Raw genomic sequence first — 21,614 nt, 5'->3', positions numbered from 1 at the left:
TGCAAGAGCGCTCCCGGTGGAGCAAATATGTTTCTCTGTCGACTACCAGCGAGGCTCACCGATCTGATGCCGTGAGTATTGAATTCCCATCAGATGCTGCGAGAGCCTCCCGGTCGAGCAAACCGTGCCTTTCCGTCAGACTACCGGCGAAGCTTACCCGTCCGATGCCGTGAGTATTGAACTCCCGTCAGATGCTGCAAGAGCCTTCCCGGTCGAGTGAATATGAGTTCCTTCAACTACCGGTGATGCTTACCCGTCCGTGCCGTGAGTAATTAACTCCCGTCAAACGCCGCAAGAGCCTTCCAGTCAAGCAAATCTGGGTCTTTCAGTCCGACCACCGGCGAAGCTTACCCATCCAACGCCACGAATATTGAACTCCCATTAGATGCTGCGAGAGCCTTCCCAGTTAAGTGAATATGTGTTCTTTCAACTACTGGTGAAACTTACCCGTCCGATGCCGTGAGTATTGATCTCCTGTCGGATGCCGGTGAGAGCCTCCCAGCCAGACAACCTTACCTTTTCCATCCTACAGTTGGCGAGGCTTACCCATCCAATGCCGTGAGTATTGAGCTCCCGTCGGATGCCGGCGAGAGCCTCTCGGCCACACAACCTTACCTTTTCCATTCTACGGTCGGCAAGGTTTACCCGTCCGATGCCGTGAGTATTGAGCTCCAGGCGGATGCCGGCGAGAGCCTCCTGGCCACACAGCTTTAACTTTCCATCTTACGTTCGGCGAGGCTTACCCGTCTGAGGCCGTGAGTATTGAGCTCCCGTCAGATGTCGGCGAGAGCTTCCCGGCCAGACATCCTTACCTTTTCTATTTTCTACGGTTGGCGAGGCTTACCCGTCCGATGCTGTGAGTATTGAGCTCCCGTCGGATGTCGGCGAGAGCCTCCCGGCCAGACAACCTTACGTTTTTTCATTCTACGGTCGGTGAGGCTTACCCGTCTGATGCTGTGAGTATTGAGCTCCCGTCGGATGCCGGCGAGAGTCTCCCGGCCACACACCTTTACCTTTCCGTTCGACGGTCGGCGAGGCTTAGCCGTCTGACGCCATGAGTCTCGACCTCCCGCCGAACGCTGTCCGAGCCCTCTCAGCTAACCTCATGTCCCCCCGCCTGGCGAGGCTTACCCTTTCGATGTCCTGAGTCTTGATTCCCCCATCGGATGCTGCGAGAGCCCTCCCAGTCGGGTTTTCCTTTTCTCTCTCCCCGCCCGGCGAGGCTTACCCGTCTGATGCAGTGAGTCTTGATCTCCCGTCAGATGTCGGCGAGAGTACTCCAGGTTGGGCTTCTATACTTGCTGCCCGCAAGTGAGACTTATCCATCTGATGAGTCTTGATCTCCCGTCGGATGTCGTGAGAGTCCTCCTTGCTGGTCGGCCTAAAGCCTTTTTACCTTGCCAAACCGAAAGGACCCACACGTCCGTCGTCCTGAGTCTTGATCTCCATTCAGAGGCTTCATGGGCCCTCTTGGTCAGCCATTTGCCCTCTGCCCACTGATCAGCAGGGGCTTGTCAACCAGTAGGGCCCGTACGCCGACACCGTGAGCTGTTCCAGTCGAGGCAACTCGGGCCCTCCTGGTAGGGCTATACAATCGCGCTGCTCCTCCCCCATCGGCCGGTAGGGCTCACCTGTTCCAACGCTGTGAGCTGCTCCCATTGAGCATTGGCTTGAGCCCTCCTGACCGGGCGCCCCAAACCACGTAGTCCAATACCAGCAGCCGGTAGGGCCTACCCTTCCAACGCATAAGTCGCTCCCACCGGAGTACGTAGGCTCTTCCGGCCTGCCAACCAGGCGACTTCGGGCCATTCCCGAGCTCGGAGCCCTTCCCCAGACAGCACGCCAAATATGCATTACCATACTTCAGCTAATTACAGTATATGTAAGCGTGAACTCGTGAAATGACCAAAATGGCGATTAAAGCTGCAAAACTGCATGCATGTATGAAATATTCTGCCATTCGAGATCACAATAGGGTGCAAGATAAGTAATTTTTATATGTAATTTAATGCACAAGTAAATGTGAGCGCAGTGCAGTTGTACTAAAAAAATATGCGCTCATTTTCAGAGCTCGATTTAGGTTTGACAAAACTGTCATCCATGAGTAGGCCTGTGCAATGATGGAGAGCAAGATTTTGGGGGTGTTGAGAGCCATAACCAAGCTGACTGAGCAATAAAGCTATAGTGAGCCCTTTTATTAAAATACCTGGAGGTAATACAAAAATAGTCATATTCACTCAGTACTTGATCTAATTCAATCTCTATCTCAATTACAATTAAGTACAAATTAATTGTATTCAGTTCTGTTTTAGGCACTAAAACAGTCCAGTACTTTAAATTAATTTTTATATTGAAATAATAAAGATTTCTGTGCCACCCCAGACTGGTTGCTGGCCCCTTCCTGGCCACCCCTATGAAAACATCCTGGCTCCGCCACTGCCTAAGAGGGCCAAGTGATTAATATCAGTTCATTTCTGAGTATCTCTTTTGCTAAAAAAAAAACACACACACACACACACACGTTTGTGAATGGGCGTTTGATTTACATTTGAGAGAAACTGAGAAGATTGTAAACAAGGATACAAACTAGCCACCTTTCGCTGAAAATTGCCGTTTTGAATTAAAAATAGGCCATCTGTGTGATTCAAGTAGATTTGATGAGTTGAAACTCTTGCTACTTCATAATTTAATACAAAACAATGCTGAACTTTGACAATAAAGAGATTTTTAAATGCTATAATAGTGATTTTATAATGTCTAAATATAAATCCATTAGCAAAACATGTGAAAAGACCTATATTCTAGAGTGGAAATGGTAAATGAGACAATAAATGATTCTCTGCTGCTGTCTAGTGGTCATAGTGGGAATTATGACATTTATTTTAATATAATTTTTTTTTCTACCAGGTGAAATCTTGGCAGAAATCTTCCACTTAGCATGGCAAATTTTCGATGAATTATATCTATAAGTAAAAATGAAAAAAATATCAAGAAAAATATCTTATCTTATGTAAGATGTGCTCCCTTACACAGTGTGTGTGTGATTGCGAAATTGAAAGTGAAATTAAGCAGTGGGAGCGCTCATTCAGATGTGATATTAATGACGCGCATATTGATAGGTCTAGCGGCTAACTGATGCATGAAAATTATTAGCATGTTTGTGGGTGTGGATGGGAGTGGACACACACGTTGTGCGTGAGCAGACGGTAGGCTAAGAAAAAATAAAAATATATGGAGCTCAATGGAATATCAGACCAATTTTGTGATTGCCCAAACCCCCCCACCCCAATGATCCAATGATCTTTGTTTTCACACATAAAGTACACTTGTTTCAGTTTCCTATAGCTTTCATCAGGGAAAGTTTTGGCTTCCTAAGCTTCTCAAATCTGAGGAGGCATATTGAGGTAGCTAAGCTGCTTCTTGCTGTACTCTTATTTAGCTGTAAATGTATAAAGCAAATTGCTTTGTCAGACTGAGGGCATTTTACCCCACCCATGGGGGCATTTTATACCGCCTGTGGGGCAAAACGCCCCGGTACAAATTTAATTTTTGTTAAAAATCTAATTACATGAAAACTCTGGACATTTTTCATACTTGGTTTATAATTTATGTTATTGTCACTAAAACTACGTTAACTATTCTTGACATATCTATTGTTTCACAGAAAAAAATTACACAGTCCTTAAGGGGGTCGTTTTCTCCCACTCTACCCTACATTGTACGACTCGGGAATAATGTCAAGCAAAATAAATTTTGAAAAGACGAATCTTTATTTTTCACACTTTTCTAAACTAAAGAACATAATCTATAAAATTTACAGTAGGCTGCTTAGATTATAATGACCTCAAAATGCCAGGTTTCTGTATTGAAATATAATACCCCATGTATTCAATTTAACCCGCTAAATTATGTTTTTACATAGAATTATGTGCATACTACTACTGAAGTTTCACAAAACCTTATTAACATTTGAATAAAGATTGTCTACTGGCATATGTACCGTCTGTCTTTCGCACAAAGCGTCATAATAAACAGGAATATTGTGGGAAGGGTGTCAGAACTCCAAGAAGCATAATAAATTTTCCCTTACATATCCAACCTTTGTGTTTGTAGTTTATGTTAAAATACAAACTCATTATCTTACCAATTAGGAATTAATAATTTCACATAATCACTTCTCTCTCCTTGTGTTAGTCATTTTTTCCCTCTCTGTAATGAAACCAAGACTTAAAACAGATGCCATGAAAATAGGTCATGTGTTTATTATTGCCAGCAAAGTCAATAACACATTGTTTGGTTCCAAAGAGAAGTCTTTTGCCTATATCTATATTAGCTTTTACAAAATGATTTTAATTATACATTTAAAATATAAATTACTATTTTGCATCAATTTGTCATACAGCATGCCTATTTACCCCCAACTTCATACCACCTGTCATACTTTCAGTGCATTCATAATATGCTATTAATGTATCAATAAATGTTCATTCAGTAGCTTGCCTTAATGTGTGATTCCAGCAATTTTAAAAAAGAGGGTGAATGTTTTGATATAGTAATAAAATTGTTCTTAACAGTCATCACAAAGGGTAAGAATAGGCTCTCGTATTTCCTCAGCCCTCAGCCTCAGAACCGGCTCTCCTCAAGGCTGTGTGCTGAGCCCCCTACTCTACACCCTCTATACACATGACTGCACCCCCATCCACTCCAGTAACGCCATAATTAAGTTTGCTGATGACACCACTGTGGTGGGGCTCATCTCTGGGGGGGGATGAGTCCGCCTACCGGGATGAGGTGGAACAGAAAACAACTTGATCTTAAACACCACCAAGACCAAGGAGCTGATCATAGATTTTAGAAGGAGGAAAACGGACATTAAGCCTCTTTTCATCAGTGGTGATTGTGTGGAGAGAGTATCGTACTTCCGGTTTCTGGGCATTCACATAGAGAACAATTTCACCTGGAGTGTCAACACCACTACTATCATCAAGAAGGCACAGCAGAGACTGCACTTCCTGAGAATACTCAGGAATTACCAGCTCATGCAAAACCTGTTGGTGTCCTTTTACCGTTGTTCTGTTGAGAGCATTTTGACATAGGCCTACTGCATCTGTATGTGGTTTTCCAGCTACACTGCTGCAGAAAGGAAAGCACTCCAGAGGATCATCACCACAGCCCAGAAGGTAATCGGTTGTGCCCTCCCCTCTATAATTTATGTTATTGTCACTAAAACTACTTTAACTATCCTTGACATATCTATTGTTTCACAGAAAAAAATTACACAGTCCTTAAGGGGGTCGTTTTCTCCCACTCTACCCTATATTGTACGACTCAGGAATAAGGTCAAGCAAAAGAAGCTTTCAATCACATAGCCTTTCTCGCTGCCTCATGAAAGCTCAAAAAATTCTCAAGGACCAATCTCACCCAGGACATTCTCTTTTTGAATTGTTACCTTCGGGTAGACGGTTCTGAAAACTCGAACAAACAGATTAAGGAATAGTTTCTATGCCAAAGCTATTTCTGTTTTGAATACTGCAATAACGTAAGTTGAACATCATGTGTGTTGTTGAAGATGAAGTGTTCATCTCTGTTGAATGTGAGATTAATAGTTTACATGCCAAGTCACATCTGTTTTGAATACTGAATAACTTAACTGAACATTGTGTGCAATATTGAATGAGTCGTGCAACTCAGTTGAATGTAAGATTAACAGTTTTCTATGTTTAAGCCATATGTTTTGAATACTGCAGTAACTAACTGATTCTGTTGAACGTGAGATGTCTTTTGTGTGTAATGGTGTGTTTGTGATCCTGTTATCTGTTTACTATTTATTATATTTATTGATTTATTTATTTTGTTAGACTATGCACCCAAAGGATTGTATTCAATTTCATTGTACTAGCACAATGACAATAAAGATATTCAATAAAAAATTTTAAATGACCCCTTGAGTTTGAGTTGCTCTCTGGACCCAAGACCAAATTATTAAACCTAAAAATCAATATTCTGTGACACAATTCACCTAACAATTCAGCTGTTTTCTACACCTATATTTTAACGAAAAAAAAAGCAAATAGAATCCATGGCAGTTGTAATTTAGGTTTTAACATAATTAGTTCTTTTGTGATTGTTAAATATATAATGGCGTGCTGGACCCAAGACCAAATTATTAAACCTAAAAATCAATATTCTGTGACACTATTCACCTAACAATTCAGCTGTTTTCTACACCTATATTTTAACGAAAAAAAAGCAAATAGAATCCATGGCAGTTGTAATTTAGGTTTTAACATAATTAGTTCTTTTGTGATTGTTAAATATATAATGGCGTGTGAATGATGGTAATTATTTTGTTGTGTGTGCCGGGAAATTGATTTTCTTTATTTGACTTGAGGTTAAACATTGACCACTGAATGTATATAAAATCCTCCTGCTGACCTCACTATAAAAATGTCCCCCTGTCCATTTGCCTGTGTGTGTGTTTTTAAAAAAATCTCAGCTCAACTTGGGATAAACAGCATGGAGTGTAAGCAGCGGTTGAAATGGTTAATGCTTGCAATGATATGTCCTATTATTGCAGGTAGGTCTTTTTGCTTATTAAAATGAATGCATTCTAAAATACATAGACAAAACTATTTTGGCTTGTTTCTTTTTTTCTTTCTTTTTTTTAATGGAAATAAAACAGCAACAACTGACAAAAGTTACTTCTGTCATATTTTTCATGGCCTCCTCCACTGATCTGTTTCCACTACAGGTGCTCCATCCTCGATGTCCAAAAGAGACGGTTCATGTCCCAAAGAGAATCTAAACATTACTGGAGGGACCTTTGTTCTTTCTAATGGCTATTCACATGGGAGTCTTCTAAGATACATCTGTCCGAATGGATATTACCCATCAGTTCAGTCATGTCTTTGTCAAGATGAACACTGGACCTCAAAGACCAATATCAGAAAAACCCCAGAGTGCAAAAGTAAGAAACAAGGCATTAATTTGTATCATTATATCATGAATAATTGCTGGACTTATTTATTTTTGTTATACTCTTCTACAGTATGTGTTTATTCATGCATTTATCCTAGAGATCACGTGTCCCAATCCTCGTGTTTTCAAGAATGGAGAGGTGATTCCATATAAAGACAAGTACTATGTAAATGACACAACCACCTACTCATGTCATTCCGATTATACGTTCCGTGGCTCAGCGGTCCGTGTTTGCAAGCCAAATGGGAAGTGGAGTGGAAGCACACCAATTTGTGGACGTGACTGTGAGTAATCTCTATTACTTTGTCAATATGTAAACACGCAGCAGTTTCTATGAACTAGTCTGATTTAAACTGAAATGTAGTTTTCAAACGTAACTTCCATTTGTCCGTTTATTAATGCCTCACAGCTGATCACTGTCCTGATCCTGGTGTTCCCCCTGGTAGCAGTCGAACAGGGAACATGTTTAACATAGACGACAAAGTCACGTACCTCTGCGAGAGTCCATTGACCTTGATTGGTTCCAAAGTGCGAGTGTGTCAGGATGGTAGCCAGTGGTCAGGAACCAAGCCACAATGTTACGGTGAGTCTTCTAATAGCTACATCGTAATTTCAAAATCATGAGTTTTGTAGTACTTGTTTTCTCAAAAATACGTTTTTGGCCCTAAGATTTAGCTAATAAAAAGTAGCTTTTCTGGATAATGCACCTATAATGTTGTTGTTGTTGTGTAAATACTGTACAGCTAATTTCACATACGACACACCAGAGGAAGCATCAGAAGCTTTCAGCAGTTCTCTAAAGACAAATCTAGCAGTTGAAAAAGAAGGTACCACTTAAAGTATTAATCACACACACATACACACACACACACACATGCTGAGTTTTATGGTTTATGGGTACTCTCCATATGCGTAATGGTTTTTATACTGTACAAACGGTATTTTCTGTTGCCCTACACCTAAACCTACCCCTTACAGGATACTTTGTGCATTTTTAGATTTTCAAAAAAACTCATTTTGTATGATTTATAAGCCTTTTGAAATACAAGGACACCGAAAGTGTCCTCATAAAGCACCTTCACGTTGTAATACCCATATCATTATACAAATTTGTGTCCTCATAAACCACATAAACAAGCACACACACACACACACCTTTTTAAAATCTTCATTAATAGTTGCCATGCTCAGAAAAAGAGACAAAATCACATCCACACATTTAAACATGAATTCTGTGTTCCTTCTGTCTTTAGAGCAGCAGGGGAAGAAAATAACTTTGGATCAAAGTGAAAAACTTGATATTTACATTGCTGTGGATGCATCTGACAGCATAGATGAGAAGGATTTTGACAATGCAAAAATCACCATTAAAATGCTTTTAGACAAGGTATGTCGATTGTTAAATCCTCAGAGGTTGCTGTAAGTGAAGTTTAGGCTATTGATGTATAATGCAGCCTTTCCTAAAATCTAAAAGCAGTATTTTAATTGTTGTTCATTTTGATGTTAAAGGTTCTGAAATAATATATATACAAATATTTAAAAAAGTAAAAATGACCATTGTGATACACTGAGATGCTCTCAAGAGTGAACTTGACTTTTAACCTCCTCATCATTGTCAGAAACCTCCAATATGAGCATTAGTGTGTTTCAGGAGGTTCTCCCACAATCCACTGCATACTTGCTGCATCTCAGTGAAAATCCTGTTTCACATCATGGAAACATTAACTGCACTGAAATCCAGCATTTTGATCGGATAACAGACAGGTGTTGTTTCCATCTTTGAATTCTCAATGCTCTTTCCCAAAAGATGAGTTATTACCCGGTCTCCCCAAACTATGAGATCCTGATGTTTGCTACAGATGTTACACCGATAATTAAAATGAATAACTTCAAAATGCAAAAACCAAGCCTATTGGATATTTTTAAAGAGATGGACGATTTTACTTATGAGAGTAAGTATTCTGTTTGAATGTCTCTTTTTGAGTTTTATTGTATACATGGCAACAATTTGATTTTTTAGAGATTGATATTACAGAATAATGTACTATGCAAAAATAGTACATGCAAGTCTAACTTGAAAAAAAAAACATTTATTTATTTCTGTCCAATGTAATAGTAAAAATGAAACAAATCTTACATTCGTTAAAAAAAAAAATCCCAATTCATTTTGCAATTTTGATTCATTTTAATTTAAATTTAGTCAGTTGTTTCAATCAGAAAATGTTTCTCTGCTAACTGTAATATTCTGATGTGAAAAAAACAAAACAGAGAAAGGCGAGAAAACAGGTACCAATATTGCCAAAGTCTATTCAGCCATTGAAGAGAGCATGAACATAGAGGAGCTCAACAATGCAACAGCCTTCAGTGAGATGCAACACATCATCATATTGTTCAGTGATGGTACTGACTTAACAATATTTACAAACAATTTAGTATAAGCATATGTATCTGTACTTTTCTTATTTTGCGCTTACTCAGTTTAAGTTCTTTATCAGAACAAATAAATGAATATATTCATAAAATACCCATGCACAGTATTACAAATTAGAATAGAAATCAACTTTGAAGCAAATATTCACTTTAATTTATCTCATCTTACTTCATAGGTCACACAAACATGGGGGGGAATCCCAAACCTAAATTGGACCAGATCAAACGTCTTGTCATCAAAAATGATCCAAAGCGAGAGAAGAAACTTGGTGAGCAATGAAATTTATTAATCATAATTATATTTAAAATCAAATTGCTTGGACTATAAGTATTTTTTAAAAGTGTGTTTCATTATCAAGCAGTATCATCAGGGGCAGCAAAAAATACACATATTTGTTTAGAAGTTTTTATCATTGATTTCATATTGATATGGATCTATACTCTCTTTCCAGATCTTTATGTATTTGGAGTTGGAGGAGACGTGAATCAAGAAGACGTGAATGGCTTAGTGTCACAGAGGGACCAAGAAAAATATTTCTTTAAGCTTCAAGACTTGACAAAGGTTCAGCAGATGTTTGACGACATGATTGGTACTGTATCTATACTTCACCCAAAAGTGAAATGTCTGTAATTATTTAATCACCTTCATGTTGTTGATGTTTTCTGTGGAACACAAAAAGAGAAATTAATGTCAAACTCTAAAAAAAAGACATTTGAAAATTACAATAACACTATTGTTTGGATGCATCAGTTAAAAAAAAAACGTGGTTCAAACATGGTGCCTTTAGCTGTGTCAAGTCAGGTTGGATTCCGTTGATGGAAAATATCATTAGTTCTTGTGTGTATGAATGCACTAGTTTAAATATGTGGCATGAGCAGTGAGATTTTGGGAACATTCTACAAAATGTCTCCGTTTGTGTTTTATGGAAGAGAGAAAGTTATGCAGGTTTGGATCTACATGGAGGTGAATATATGTTGACAGAATTTACATTTCCAGAATAATGAATGGTTTCTTTAAGTCCTGATTTAAGGAACGTCGTGTATGTAATGAGTGATTAAATTCTTGTGTACCTGCTTCCTTACACAGATGAGAGCACCAGTGTAGGATTGTGTGGGATTGTGTGGGAAGGCTTGGAAAATAAACGCCGTGCATTTCCCTGGTTGGCACAGATTAATATTGTTGTGAGCAGAACCTTTTTATCATTTTATTATATAGAGAACTTAATTACGTTAAAGGAAACACTCATTGAAGTTAAAGGAACATTTTCTCCCACAAGAAGAAGAGACATGCATGTTATGGCTAAAGAGTTGAACCACGTGAGCTATATGAACATCAGTCTTCTCTGCTCTTCATGTAGCGTCCTTCAAAAGGTTCCAATTGCATGGGGTCATTAGTTACCTCAAGTTACATCTTGACAGCGGCTCACAGCTTCAAAGACGGAGACACGGCTGATAAGATAACAGTTAAACTGGAAAAAGATATGGGTATGTCCTGATACGTCCATATTTTCAGACCAAAAACAAACAAACAAACGTGTTACAGGGTAAATCTTATTAATGATGTTTACATTTCCTTTTGCAGTTGTAAAAGTAAAAAATATGTAATTCATCCTGACTATAACCTCATCGCAAAACTGGAAATGGGAATACAGGAATTTTACGAATTTGATGTAGCTCTTATACAGCTGGAAAAACCTGTTGATATCAGTTCTAATCTACGGTGAGGAGCACAGATCTTCATCATGTGATGTTACTTTAGTATGAAAAAAGGAAGAAAAAAATCGAAACTAATTAAATAACATCATGTGTATTTCTCTACAGACCAATCTGCATCCCATGCACCAAAGAAACCAATGGAGCTCTGAAACTTTCAGAAAGTGAAGGGTCGTGCAAAAAACATGGTAAGGTCCCTGTCAGACATGCTGCATGCATATAAGAATCATATCAGAACGTATGAAACATACATATTAAACATGTGACATTGCTTTTATGCAATGAAACATATCAAACATAAAATGTCAGTTTTTGCTTTATGCATTTGTTACAGAGGAAATACTAATGAGCAACGAGCTTGTGGAAGCTGCTTTCACATCTGATATGGATAGTGAAAAAGGCAATAGTCTGAAAACAATAAAAAACATCACATTCAAGCTTGGAAAATATGTAATGATTTTTCTCATTTCTAATTATGTGTAGTTTGAAAAGCTTAATTTATGTTTATTTATGCAGAGGCAGTTTATTCATTTGAGATGTCAGACCTCATAGCATTTTAAAGTAAAATATTCTCAAATTGTCAACATTTAGAATTACTCAACCATATAAACCAACTAAAAGCAACATCACTTTAACTTTGATTTCATGGGGCCTTTAAAGTGCCATTAATCAACGCAATCATTCCTGCACTACCATTTTCTAGCACTTGGGTTTCATTTAGGCATTTAGCATTAAATATGTTAAAAACATCAGAAAACATATTATTTGAATCTCTCATGAATTAAAAAAAAAACATATTTAGTCATCATCATCAAGATAAGAACACTTTTTGGTGTACTTTTTCTCTAGCGAGATGCTTGTGTTGAAGATGCAATAAAAGCAAAAGGAATTGAGGTGAAAAATGCCAGGGAAGCAGTCACAGACAATTTTCTGTGCAGTGGTGGTATTGAACCAAAAACAGATGATGTTGCCTGCAAAGGTATGTTTGATTTTTGCAATCAAGACGGCAGCTTGTATTTGGTTCTAATCTACTGTTTAGGTCATAAAAATTGAATTGATAACAATTTAATCAATTCTGAAAAATGTATACAATTCTCATATAGTTTCTTGTGTCTGCATGGCATTTTATAACAGGAGATTCAGGTGGGGCCTCTTATGTGATTAAAAACGGTCGAGTGATTCAGGTGAGATTTCCGTTTTCTTTTGAAAACCGTATTGATGATGTGGCTGTAAAGTCTCTGTAATCTGTTACATATTACAGGGTGAAATTAAAGACTAATTTGAGAGAAGCTGAGAAATAGGAACTTTTTTGATATCTGTAAAATCTTTAATAGGTTGGTATCATAAGCTGGGGAGTGAAGGACATCTGCAAGGAATCAAAGAAATTCACCTCGGATGCAGACTCCAGAGATTACCATTCAAATCTTTTCAGTGAGAAAATACGCTCATTCCTTAAAGAACACCTAGAAAATGACCGTATAGGAAACCCTCTTAAATTCTTGTGAATGCTTTAGCAGACTGAAACTGTGTGAGTGCAGGTTGAGAAAACACTGTTTTGTTTTCTGATCAGTATATTCAAATTTAAGTCAAATAGCTGGTCTTTGTTAAAAAATATATTTAAAAAAATAATCCAGTTTATTATCAACTGTCTTTCATGTTTTACTGATTTAATGTTATGTCTTTGTAGTCTGTACTGAATATCCAATCACTGGCAGGCAGGGGAGTTTCCTTATTGTTGCAATTTCACAACTTATTTCCATCTGTCTTAAAAAATGATAATAGCAAGTAATAAAAGCCTAACTGTATGTCACTAAACCTGCTGTTTTGGGGCTGAAGTAAAATGGAGAGAATATGAAAAATGTAATGAAAAATGACAGCTATGGCATTGATCAGACAAGAACCATTGTCATGTTAACGCATTCCAAACACACAGTACATAAGCCATTCTGTGCAATTTTTGTACTGAGCAAACATGTGAGGGTGTTGAAAACCAGTGGCGGCTCCTGAGTTTTAAAATAGAGAGGCACACTAATTGTATTGGTCTGGGATCCCTGCCGATTATTATTATTATTATTTGCTTAACCACTTTAAAATGGCTTTTTGGTTGCTTTTAGTCAGAAAACGTAAAGCAAACGACATACATTCAGCAAGATAATATAATTTCACTAATCTGGCCTATCACTTGAAGCAAACATCCATCCCTTCTTAAAAGTATGTGTATGGTATTACAACTGTGAAATTACAAACAAAAAATACACATTCTGAGACATGAACTGAAATGAATTGTGAATTTTATTAACATTAAATCGTCCTGCCACTGTAAAACGAGCCACCACTGTTGAAAACATCATCTATGATGATGTGTGCAGTTTCATTATGCGTGAAACTGCACACATACATAGTCTTGATGAAACTATACATATACATACACACATAAACATACACACATATACACGTACACTTTTATTTTGTATTTGCTGTGCGGTTTGGACGCGGCGTCCGTCCAAAATAGACTAGGCGCCTATCTTTAGCGAAGCGGTGCGGAGAGCCGCTTCTGGGACGCTTTTGAAACGTGCCGCAGCGCGTCTGGTGTAAACACAAGCATTGACTACAATGCCCGCGATCAGTTCCGGTAGCCGCGTCGGAGTCGTAACGCGCCGCAGACGTGTGCAGTGTAAATAAGGGGTCAAACAAAGCGACGGCGAGTCGTGCGCCTTCACACTAGAGTTTACGGTACGTTGTGTGTTGCACATCCATTCAGATTAACTGAAAAACAGCACAGATCGCTTGGCGGAGAGTGAAACTCTGATGCGCTCAGTCAGAGAGTGTTCGGCGAGTGAAAATATATCTGAGCTAAACTTATACTTAGCCTCCAACTCACACACTGGCGAGTAAAATCTGAGAATTTATTAGCAATTGGCTAATATTAGACATCGTTTAGCCGCCAGAGTGAAGATTTAGTCGCATATGCGAGTGATTTACTCGCAGTGTAGAGGGTTGTAACATTTGTTTACTTCTGCAAGTTTTATAGTGTTGTATAGGTATGTAGGTATGGGAAGTTAATGGAATAGCTCACCCAAAAATGAAAATGTACTCACCCTCAGGCCATCCAAGAAGTAGATGAGTTTTTCTTCATTAAAGAAATTTACCATTCCATTACTTGCTCACCAATGGATACTCTGCAGTGAATAGAACTCAGAATGAGTTCAAACAGCTGATAAAAAGCAATAATCTTGTCACAGATTGCTAATAAAAAACTACCAACATTTATTTAGGATAAGTACATTTTCAGCAAAATTTCACTTTTGAGTGAACTATTTAACAACCTCTAATATTATAATATTATGATTTTTTTTTTAAATCTTTTGCTTATATAGCATTGCAGAGAAGATGCGCATTGCTGGCAGCATGGTCTTCATATTACTGCTCTTCATTCTCACGGCCATTTTAGTGAAAGTTAAGATGGACCAGGACCACTTCTTTTCCATTACAATGGCGACAATCTGGTTTATTAACAGTATGTTTCTTATAATATTGAAGTTTATTACATGTGAATTACACCTACAGAATGTTCACCTTCCCCTTTTCACATTATATTAAAAAGAGTATTACAATAAAACCACTTTCCACTTTCTCTCAAATATGTTTGAGTGAGCGAATCCTCTGACAAATCGAACACCCCTCGTCTTTCTTTGCAATTTCGTCCAGTGTTTGGGGCTGTGCTGCAAGGTAGTCTGTTTGGTCTGGTCGGTAAGCTGCCCCGAGATTCAACTCCCTGTTCATGAGCGGACAGGCAGTGGCAGGAATCTTCTCTGGTATTGCCATGTTGTTATCGAATATCTGTAAGTACTAGCAATATTCCACTCAAGCTGGACAAAAAGATTTTTAAAAATCACATTCTAATTACTTGGTGTACTGTATAGCTTTTTTAGTGTCCTAACAGTACTTTTGCATTCACACTATGCATAAAAGGACTCAGCCTCTTGCAGTTTAAATTAATTGTGCAACTCTAATCCACATTCCTTTTTTTTTTTTTACTTAAAATGTTGGTACTTTTTATTAGCAATCTGAGAGAAACCATTTATTCTGACAGCTGGGTTTTTTTTAATGCAATCTTTAGTTGAAACTGACTCAGACAGTTCTGCCCTGGGATATTTCATAACCCCCTGTGTCGCCACTCTACTTACTTTATGCTGTTACCTTCCGTGTACTTCCGCATCTGGTAGGTGCCACCGGACATCACGATTTCCTTTTACTTGTCATTTAACTGTGTTGACACAGATAAAAAGCATTTACTCAATTATTTTTAGCAGTTTTTTTTTAATTGCTATAATACATTAAAATTGTACATTATTAGCTCAACAGTATTCTAATTATTTCTTAATATTTCGAATTATTATTATAATTCATTGTTATAATACAGAGATTCACCCAACTTCATTTGGAAAATGTGTCCACTAAAACTACAATGAAAAAACCATCAGCAAATAGTTCTGGTATGTCACATCATACATTTTTCCATTGTCTGGACAAATTCCAGCAAAGCCACTCACTGTTGGTTCTTCTAAATCATGAATTTTGATCTTTTTGTTGCTACAGAGCTTGTTAAAGTGAAGTTGAATCATTTTGACAATGGATTTGATGACATTGGTGAAACTGAAGCATGTAAAAAGCTGAATGAGCTCAAACAGGAACCCACTGAGAAGTCAACTGTGCCACAAGTCTTCAAAAAGGTATAGCAAAAATTTTTTCTGTTTAAAAACCCACCATTAGGAAAAATTCACTGAACATATTTTAAAATTCCATTTATTTTTATTTATTTATTGTAGATTTGGGTGATGGCTTTATGCGTGACATGCGTGTTTGCCGTCACACTGTCCGTTTTTCCAGCAATTACTATAAATACAAAACCTTCTGGCTTATTTGATGGGAAAGGTGAGTCTGCACAAGATGTCTAGCTCATGCATTATGTTAGTCAAAGCACTGTGATTTTCATAATTTTTATCTTATAGATAACATCTTCGTACCTGTGTGTTCATTCATTGTCTTCAATGTGATGGACTGGATTGGCAGAAGTCTCACTTCTCGTCTTCAGTGGGTGAGTCTCATCAGAGCCTATCAACACAATACAATGCCTAACTATGGAAATTGTTTAACTAACATCCATCTTTGTTCCTTCCCAAACTCCCAGCCTTCGATGAAGAGTCATTCATTCCCTTTTTTTGTGGTATTATGGGTAGTTTTCATTCCTGCCCTCATGCTCTGCAACATTCAGCCCCGCTTCTATCTCCCAGTCTTTTTCAATCATGACATGGCTTATATCATCATCATGTCTTTGTTTGCCATGACGAATGGATATTTTGCCTGCCTCTCCATGAGCTATGCTCCACAGTAAGTACTTTTAAAGACAACACAAAATATATTATCAAGGTTATTTACGATCAAAATCAGCTGAGGTCATTCAGGACAAACTCATTGTCCCCCATAATATATCTCAGAAAACCCACAAACTCTGTTTATTCTTTATCTAGACTGGTGAGGCCTAAAGATGCAGAGACAGCAGGGGCTCTGATGACCTTCTTCCTGGCTTTGGGACTCTCTCTAGGTGCCGCTTTCTCTTTTGGCCTTAAAAGAATTCTTTAGGGAAGATCCCACAGGCTGACACTTCTGTTATCTCATTATCCCACCAACATAAACAAGTTTCAAATTACTATTATTTTGAGGCTCAGGTATACTTTTCCCTTGTTTTCCTCGCTTTATCTTGTGCACAGTTGAGTGTGCAAGCTTTTCAAAGTATACTCCATTGACCACAAACATGTGTATATATACAGTATACTTAGTTTATGTAATAAACTTCAGTATACTTACATTCTGTAGATGTAAACTTTTCTCTTAGCCTTTTTTTATTTATGTGTCTGTATTTTAAAACTTGCATTTCCATAGGGTGTTTTTTTAAGGGAAGTCTTTTACCTTTAATTTGTTTAATATTTTTATTTGTTTGATCAGTTTTGTACATACATTTTTACATCAAATGTATGTTTTTATATGTGGTATGTTTTTATATTTTTATTTATTTTTATTGGTGTATTGTGTGTTTTATTTGTTGTTGTTGTTTTGCTTAATTTTTTATAAAATTGTAAAATATAGCAAACGCTTCACCTTCAACCTGTGGGTAACTGCAGAAACCCCAGTCAGGAACAGGTTAGATTTGCTGATGCCTTGTGGAATTTTGTGTGTATAGCATGAATTGTCCTAGTTTTTATGTCCAATTAAACATTACTTTTAGATTAAATGAGTAATGGCAAATTATTGACTAGCTTTGGCACTCTAGACTGATGAAATACGCTCTAAGCACTTAATAGTGATGTTTTCATTAAGTTCAGGTATATATGCTTTGATTAAACAATATACTGTATATTTTTTAGGGTACTTTATTTTTCTTCCTCCAAAATGTAAGTCATTTGTATGACGGGGGAGCAGATGTCTACAATGAACGGTGCCATTGTGAAAAATGATATTCTGTCAGGTTTTTGTACTCTTCAATCCCTATTGGCTTGTGAGACAACTTTTCAAAACATAAGAGATGGACCACTAACAAGGTCAGACAGCAACTGATGGGTGTCACGGGATATCAACTGGTGACTCACAGGACTAAATCACTGCAGCAAAGCCGTCCATTACATCTGACATTGTTCCTGGAGTTAGATATTGAAGGGTTTCATGAATTTAGGAGTAGGGTGTAGGGGATGTTGTGGGTGGTGTACATGTCAGGAAGGGCTCTACAAGTCGCTCTCCAAACGGCACTGAAGAAGGAGATTATAATCAAGGGTGCCTGGGGGAGCATCACCGCCAATGTACTTGGTCATGCAGCTGATACAGTATTCGGCTTGTTCTCAGCTCCTACACTGTAATGTACTGCTGCAGAACATGGTAAAAAAAAAAAAAAGAAGAGTGCTTTGACAACAGGAGCCATTAAACCATTTCATTTTTACAATCTGAAACATGAAATGACATTGGATTCTCCAAAAGGACCTACCATCTGCATCCAACATTTTAGGGATGTCAAGGTTTTTCTGCTATGTCAAAAGCAGTGCTGATTTTGCCAATGGGGTCATCCTGCAAGGAAAGACATAGCCAGGGAGAAATAGGTAAATAAATAAATTCAGTTACAAATCTTTACAAAAAAGTACTGTGCCAGATGGTAATACTGTAGCACTTTGATATTTACCATGATTTATATCATTATCATATTCATGTACTATGGTATTTACATGGTAATCGAAAATACTTGAACAAATACCATGATATTAATAAGGGGTAACAGAAACTGTCACTTAGACAGGCCAAGGAACCCTACAGTCGCCGTGATTTTGCCAAGTAAGACATGTTCCTGGATCAACATCTTTTGTTGATCCTGGATCAACATAACTGTCCAAAAATATAGACTTAACCCAATCCCTACCCCTAAACCTAACCCTACCCATAATTTATTCCTAAAAACAGTGTGAAATGATAGCTGATTAACAAGGGTGTAGAAGCACCTAACCCTGACTGTAAGCCTATAACAGATATTTCCTGAAACATTATCCCTCAATTCTGATTCTGACAAGGATGTTGATCCAGGAACATGTTGTACTTGGTGAAATCACAGTCACCGGAACCCTACGTGACTGTGGCACGCTCAGGGAGTGGCAATTAATTCAGCCAACCAATCTGCCTGGGGTTTGAGTAACCTGCTCCGCTCTAGTCATCTTCAGCTCCGTCTGCTCCACCCTGGCGGTCATCTGCTCAATCTGTACTGCTGTGGTGGTCTTCTGCTCTGCCATAGGGGTCTTCAGTATTGTCAGAACTGCTGTGGTCGTCATTTGATCGCCATGGGGATCTTCAGCCCTGACTGCCCAGGTATGGTGCTCATCTGCTCCATCATGGCCCTATGAACTACCTTCATCTTGCTGAACTGCCTAAACTACCAGCACCTCTCTGGTCCCTTAGGTTACCGGTGTCGTACTGGAGGCTTTCTTATCTGTCTGTATTGCCCTGTTCACCTGCCTGTCAACTGCCAGAGCTCCAAGATCCATGTTATTCTATAATTACCTAATCACTTTGAACTGCTTGTAAATATGTAAATATGTCATTTGCAGTACTGTCGTGTCATCCTCTTCTGTTAATGTGACAAAAACCACTCTTTTTTTCTCCACTCAATTTGGTAAAAAAAAACAAAAACACACACACACATTCTAATTACTTGTTGTACGGTTTAGCTTTTTTTAATGACCAAACAGTACATTTGCATTCTCACTGTACATAAAAGGGCTCAGAATTTTGCAGTTTAAATTATTTAACTGTGCAGCCTTACTTCATACCATACCTTTTTTAACTAAATAAATGTTGGTACTTTTTACTAGCAATCTGAGAAAAACCCATTTATTCTGACAGATGTGTTTTTATGCAATCTTTAGTTGAAACCGATTCAGAGGTTTCTGCCCGGGGATATTTTATAACCCCATGTGTCGCCACTCTACTTACTTTATACTGTTAACTCATACTTCTGCATCTTGTAGGTGCCACCGGACATCATGATTTCTTTTTACTTGTCACCTTTATTTATATAGCACTTTTAACAATACAGATTGTCAAAGCAACTGTACAGCATTAATTAGGAAAATAGTGTGTCAATAATGCAAGATGACAACAGTAAACACTCACTTTTCAGTTAAAGGCAGTTCAAACAAGCGCTACTCTACACTGCTCAAAACTCTCGTTTGAATCCGTGGCAAATCCTTTAAATATGAAAAACGTACTTACAGTTTGTGAGTCAGAACAGCCGGCATTGTAGTTTACTCTACCAGGATCAAGAAACAGTCCTCCATAAAATGGGCTGGACACATCGGAATATTTGGGTTGAACTGTTCTGGAACAGTGTTGTAAATACAACTTAACCACTGATTTCTAGTCGTGTCCTCTTTTGGAAGGCCAAACAAAGTAGTTTCGCTTTCACAACGAAACACAGCATCACACATGGTGGGCTAGAGTGAGCAGAGGCTGGCGGCTATTTGAGAGATTTGCCCAACTTATTTTGGAAAATATGTCCACTAAAACTACAATGAAAAGCCATCAGCAAATAGTTCTGGTATATTACATTGTATGTTTTTCCATTGTTTGGACAAATTACACAAATTCCAGCAAAGCCACTCACTGTTGGTTCTTCTAAATCATGAATTTTACTGTTCTCGTTGCTACAGAGATTGTTGAAGTTGAATAATTTTGACAATGGATTTGATGACACTGAAGGTGAAACTGAAGCATGTAAAAAGCTGAATGAGCTCAAACAGAACCCACTGAGAAGTCAACTCTGTCACAGGTCTTCAAAAAAGTAGCCTATAGCGAACATTTTTTCTGTTTATTTACCCACCATTAGGAAAAATTCACTGAATGTATTTTAATATAATTAGTAAGTGCATAAAAACTGTCAATTTTTCCAGCAATTATACAAAACCTTCTGGCTTATTTTGATGGGAAATGTGAGTCTGCACAAGAAGTCTAGCTCATGCATTATGCTAGTCAAAGCACTGTGATTTTCAAAATTTTTCATCTTATAGATAACATCTTCGTACCTTTGATCATTTATTGTCTTCAATGTGATGGACTGGATTGGCAGAAGTCTCTCTTCTCGTCTTCAGTGGGTGAGTCTTGTCGGAGCCTGTATCTGTCACGATCTCCAGCGGGAGTGCCCATGAGCTCCTCCAGAGGGCACTTCTCCCAAGTCCTTTACCATTATGTCATGGACTACATTTACCATTACCCTTTGCTTGTACTCATTATGATCTAATTTCTTCCACCTGTGTTTCATTTACTAGTTTGGTGTTCTCTATATAAGTTCCTTTCATTTGCAATCATTTTTTTACAATTGTTTTTACATCAAATTACATCATATTTAACATATTTTTTTATATATTTGTTGTGGATTTCTATTTTTAATTATTTTAATATTTTAATAATATTTATTGGTATTTTTATTCACAATTTATTCACACACACATATATATATATATATATATATATATATATATATATATAGGTGCATCTATCTATTTATCTTTTACATTTTCTATGCTTTTTTATTTGTGTGTTTTATTTGTTTTTGTTTACTCAGTTTTTAATAAAATGGTAAAATATAGCGAAATGTTTTATGTACAAACACTTCACCTTCAACCTGTAAGTAACTGCAGAAACCACTGTCAGGAGCAGGTTAGATTTGCTGATGCCTTGTGGAATTTTGTGGGTTTACGATAAATTAACTTAGTCCAAACAAACATTACTGTTAGATTATATGAGTAATGGCAAATTATTGACTAATTTAGCACTCTAGACCGATGAAATACATCCTAAGCACTTAATAGTGATGTTTTCATTAAGTTCATATATATATACAGTATATATATATATATATGCTTAGATTAAACAACAAAATACACAAGACATGATATTTTTTA

At 37.7% G+C, this 21,614-nt stretch overlaps 1 protein-coding gene and 1 pseudogene across 1 annotated transcript; both read left to right on the top strand.

Annotated features, from left to right (window-relative positions):
- Nucleotides 1-6,469: 6,469 nt before the first annotated feature.
- LOC107756181 (complement factor B-like) lies at nt 6,470-12,936 on the top strand. Its single transcript, XM_016573216.1, has 18 exons — nt 6,470-6,577; nt 6,752-6,967; nt 7,077-7,262; nt 7,388-7,561; nt 7,722-7,805; nt 8,232-8,365; nt 8,786-8,930; nt 9,247-9,378; nt 9,585-9,677; nt 9,861-9,998; nt 10,496-10,590; nt 10,767-10,897; nt 10,991-11,128; nt 11,230-11,309; nt 11,456-11,571; nt 11,971-12,100; nt 12,256-12,305; nt 12,456-12,936. Exons 1-18 carry the CDS (start codon nt 6,517-6,519, stop codon nt 12,624-12,626), a joined length of 2,274 nt encoding a protein of 757 aa, XP_016428702.1. The 5' UTR covers nt 6,470-6,516; the 3' UTR covers nt 12,627-12,936.
- Nucleotides 12,937-14,088: 1,152 nt separating this feature from the next.
- LOC107756073 (equilibrative nucleoside transporter 2-like) lies at nt 14,089-16,896 on the top strand (annotated as a pseudogene).
- The last annotated feature ends 4,718 nt before the right edge of the window (nt 16,897-21,614 follow it).

The sequence above is a fragment of the Sinocyclocheilus rhinocerous genome, unplaced genomic scaffold (genome assembly GCF_001515625.1).
Source record: "Sinocyclocheilus rhinocerous isolate Xijiao unplaced genomic scaffold, SAMN03320098_v1.1 scaffold682, whole genome shotgun sequence".
In the NCBI taxonomy this organism is placed as follows: Eukaryota; Metazoa; Chordata; class Actinopteri; order Cypriniformes; family Cyprinidae; genus Sinocyclocheilus; species Sinocyclocheilus rhinocerous.
This window is presented reverse-complemented; position numbering and strand designations above follow the sequence as displayed.

Bases quoted from the DNA above. Each gene is read 5' to 3' on its own strand.
- LOC107756181 (XM_016573216.1), top strand. From the start codon at position 6,517: ATGGAGTGTAAGCAGCGGTTGAAATGGTTAATGCTTGCAATGATATGT. The intron at 6,578-6,751 runs GTAGGTCTTTTT...TTTCCACTACAG, and splicing joins GATATGTCCTATTATTGCAG to GTGCTCCATCCTCGATGTCC. The intron at 6,968-7,076 runs GTAAGAAACAAG...CATTTATCCTAG, and splicing joins AAAAACCCCAGAGTGCAAAA to AGATCACGTGTCCCAATCCT.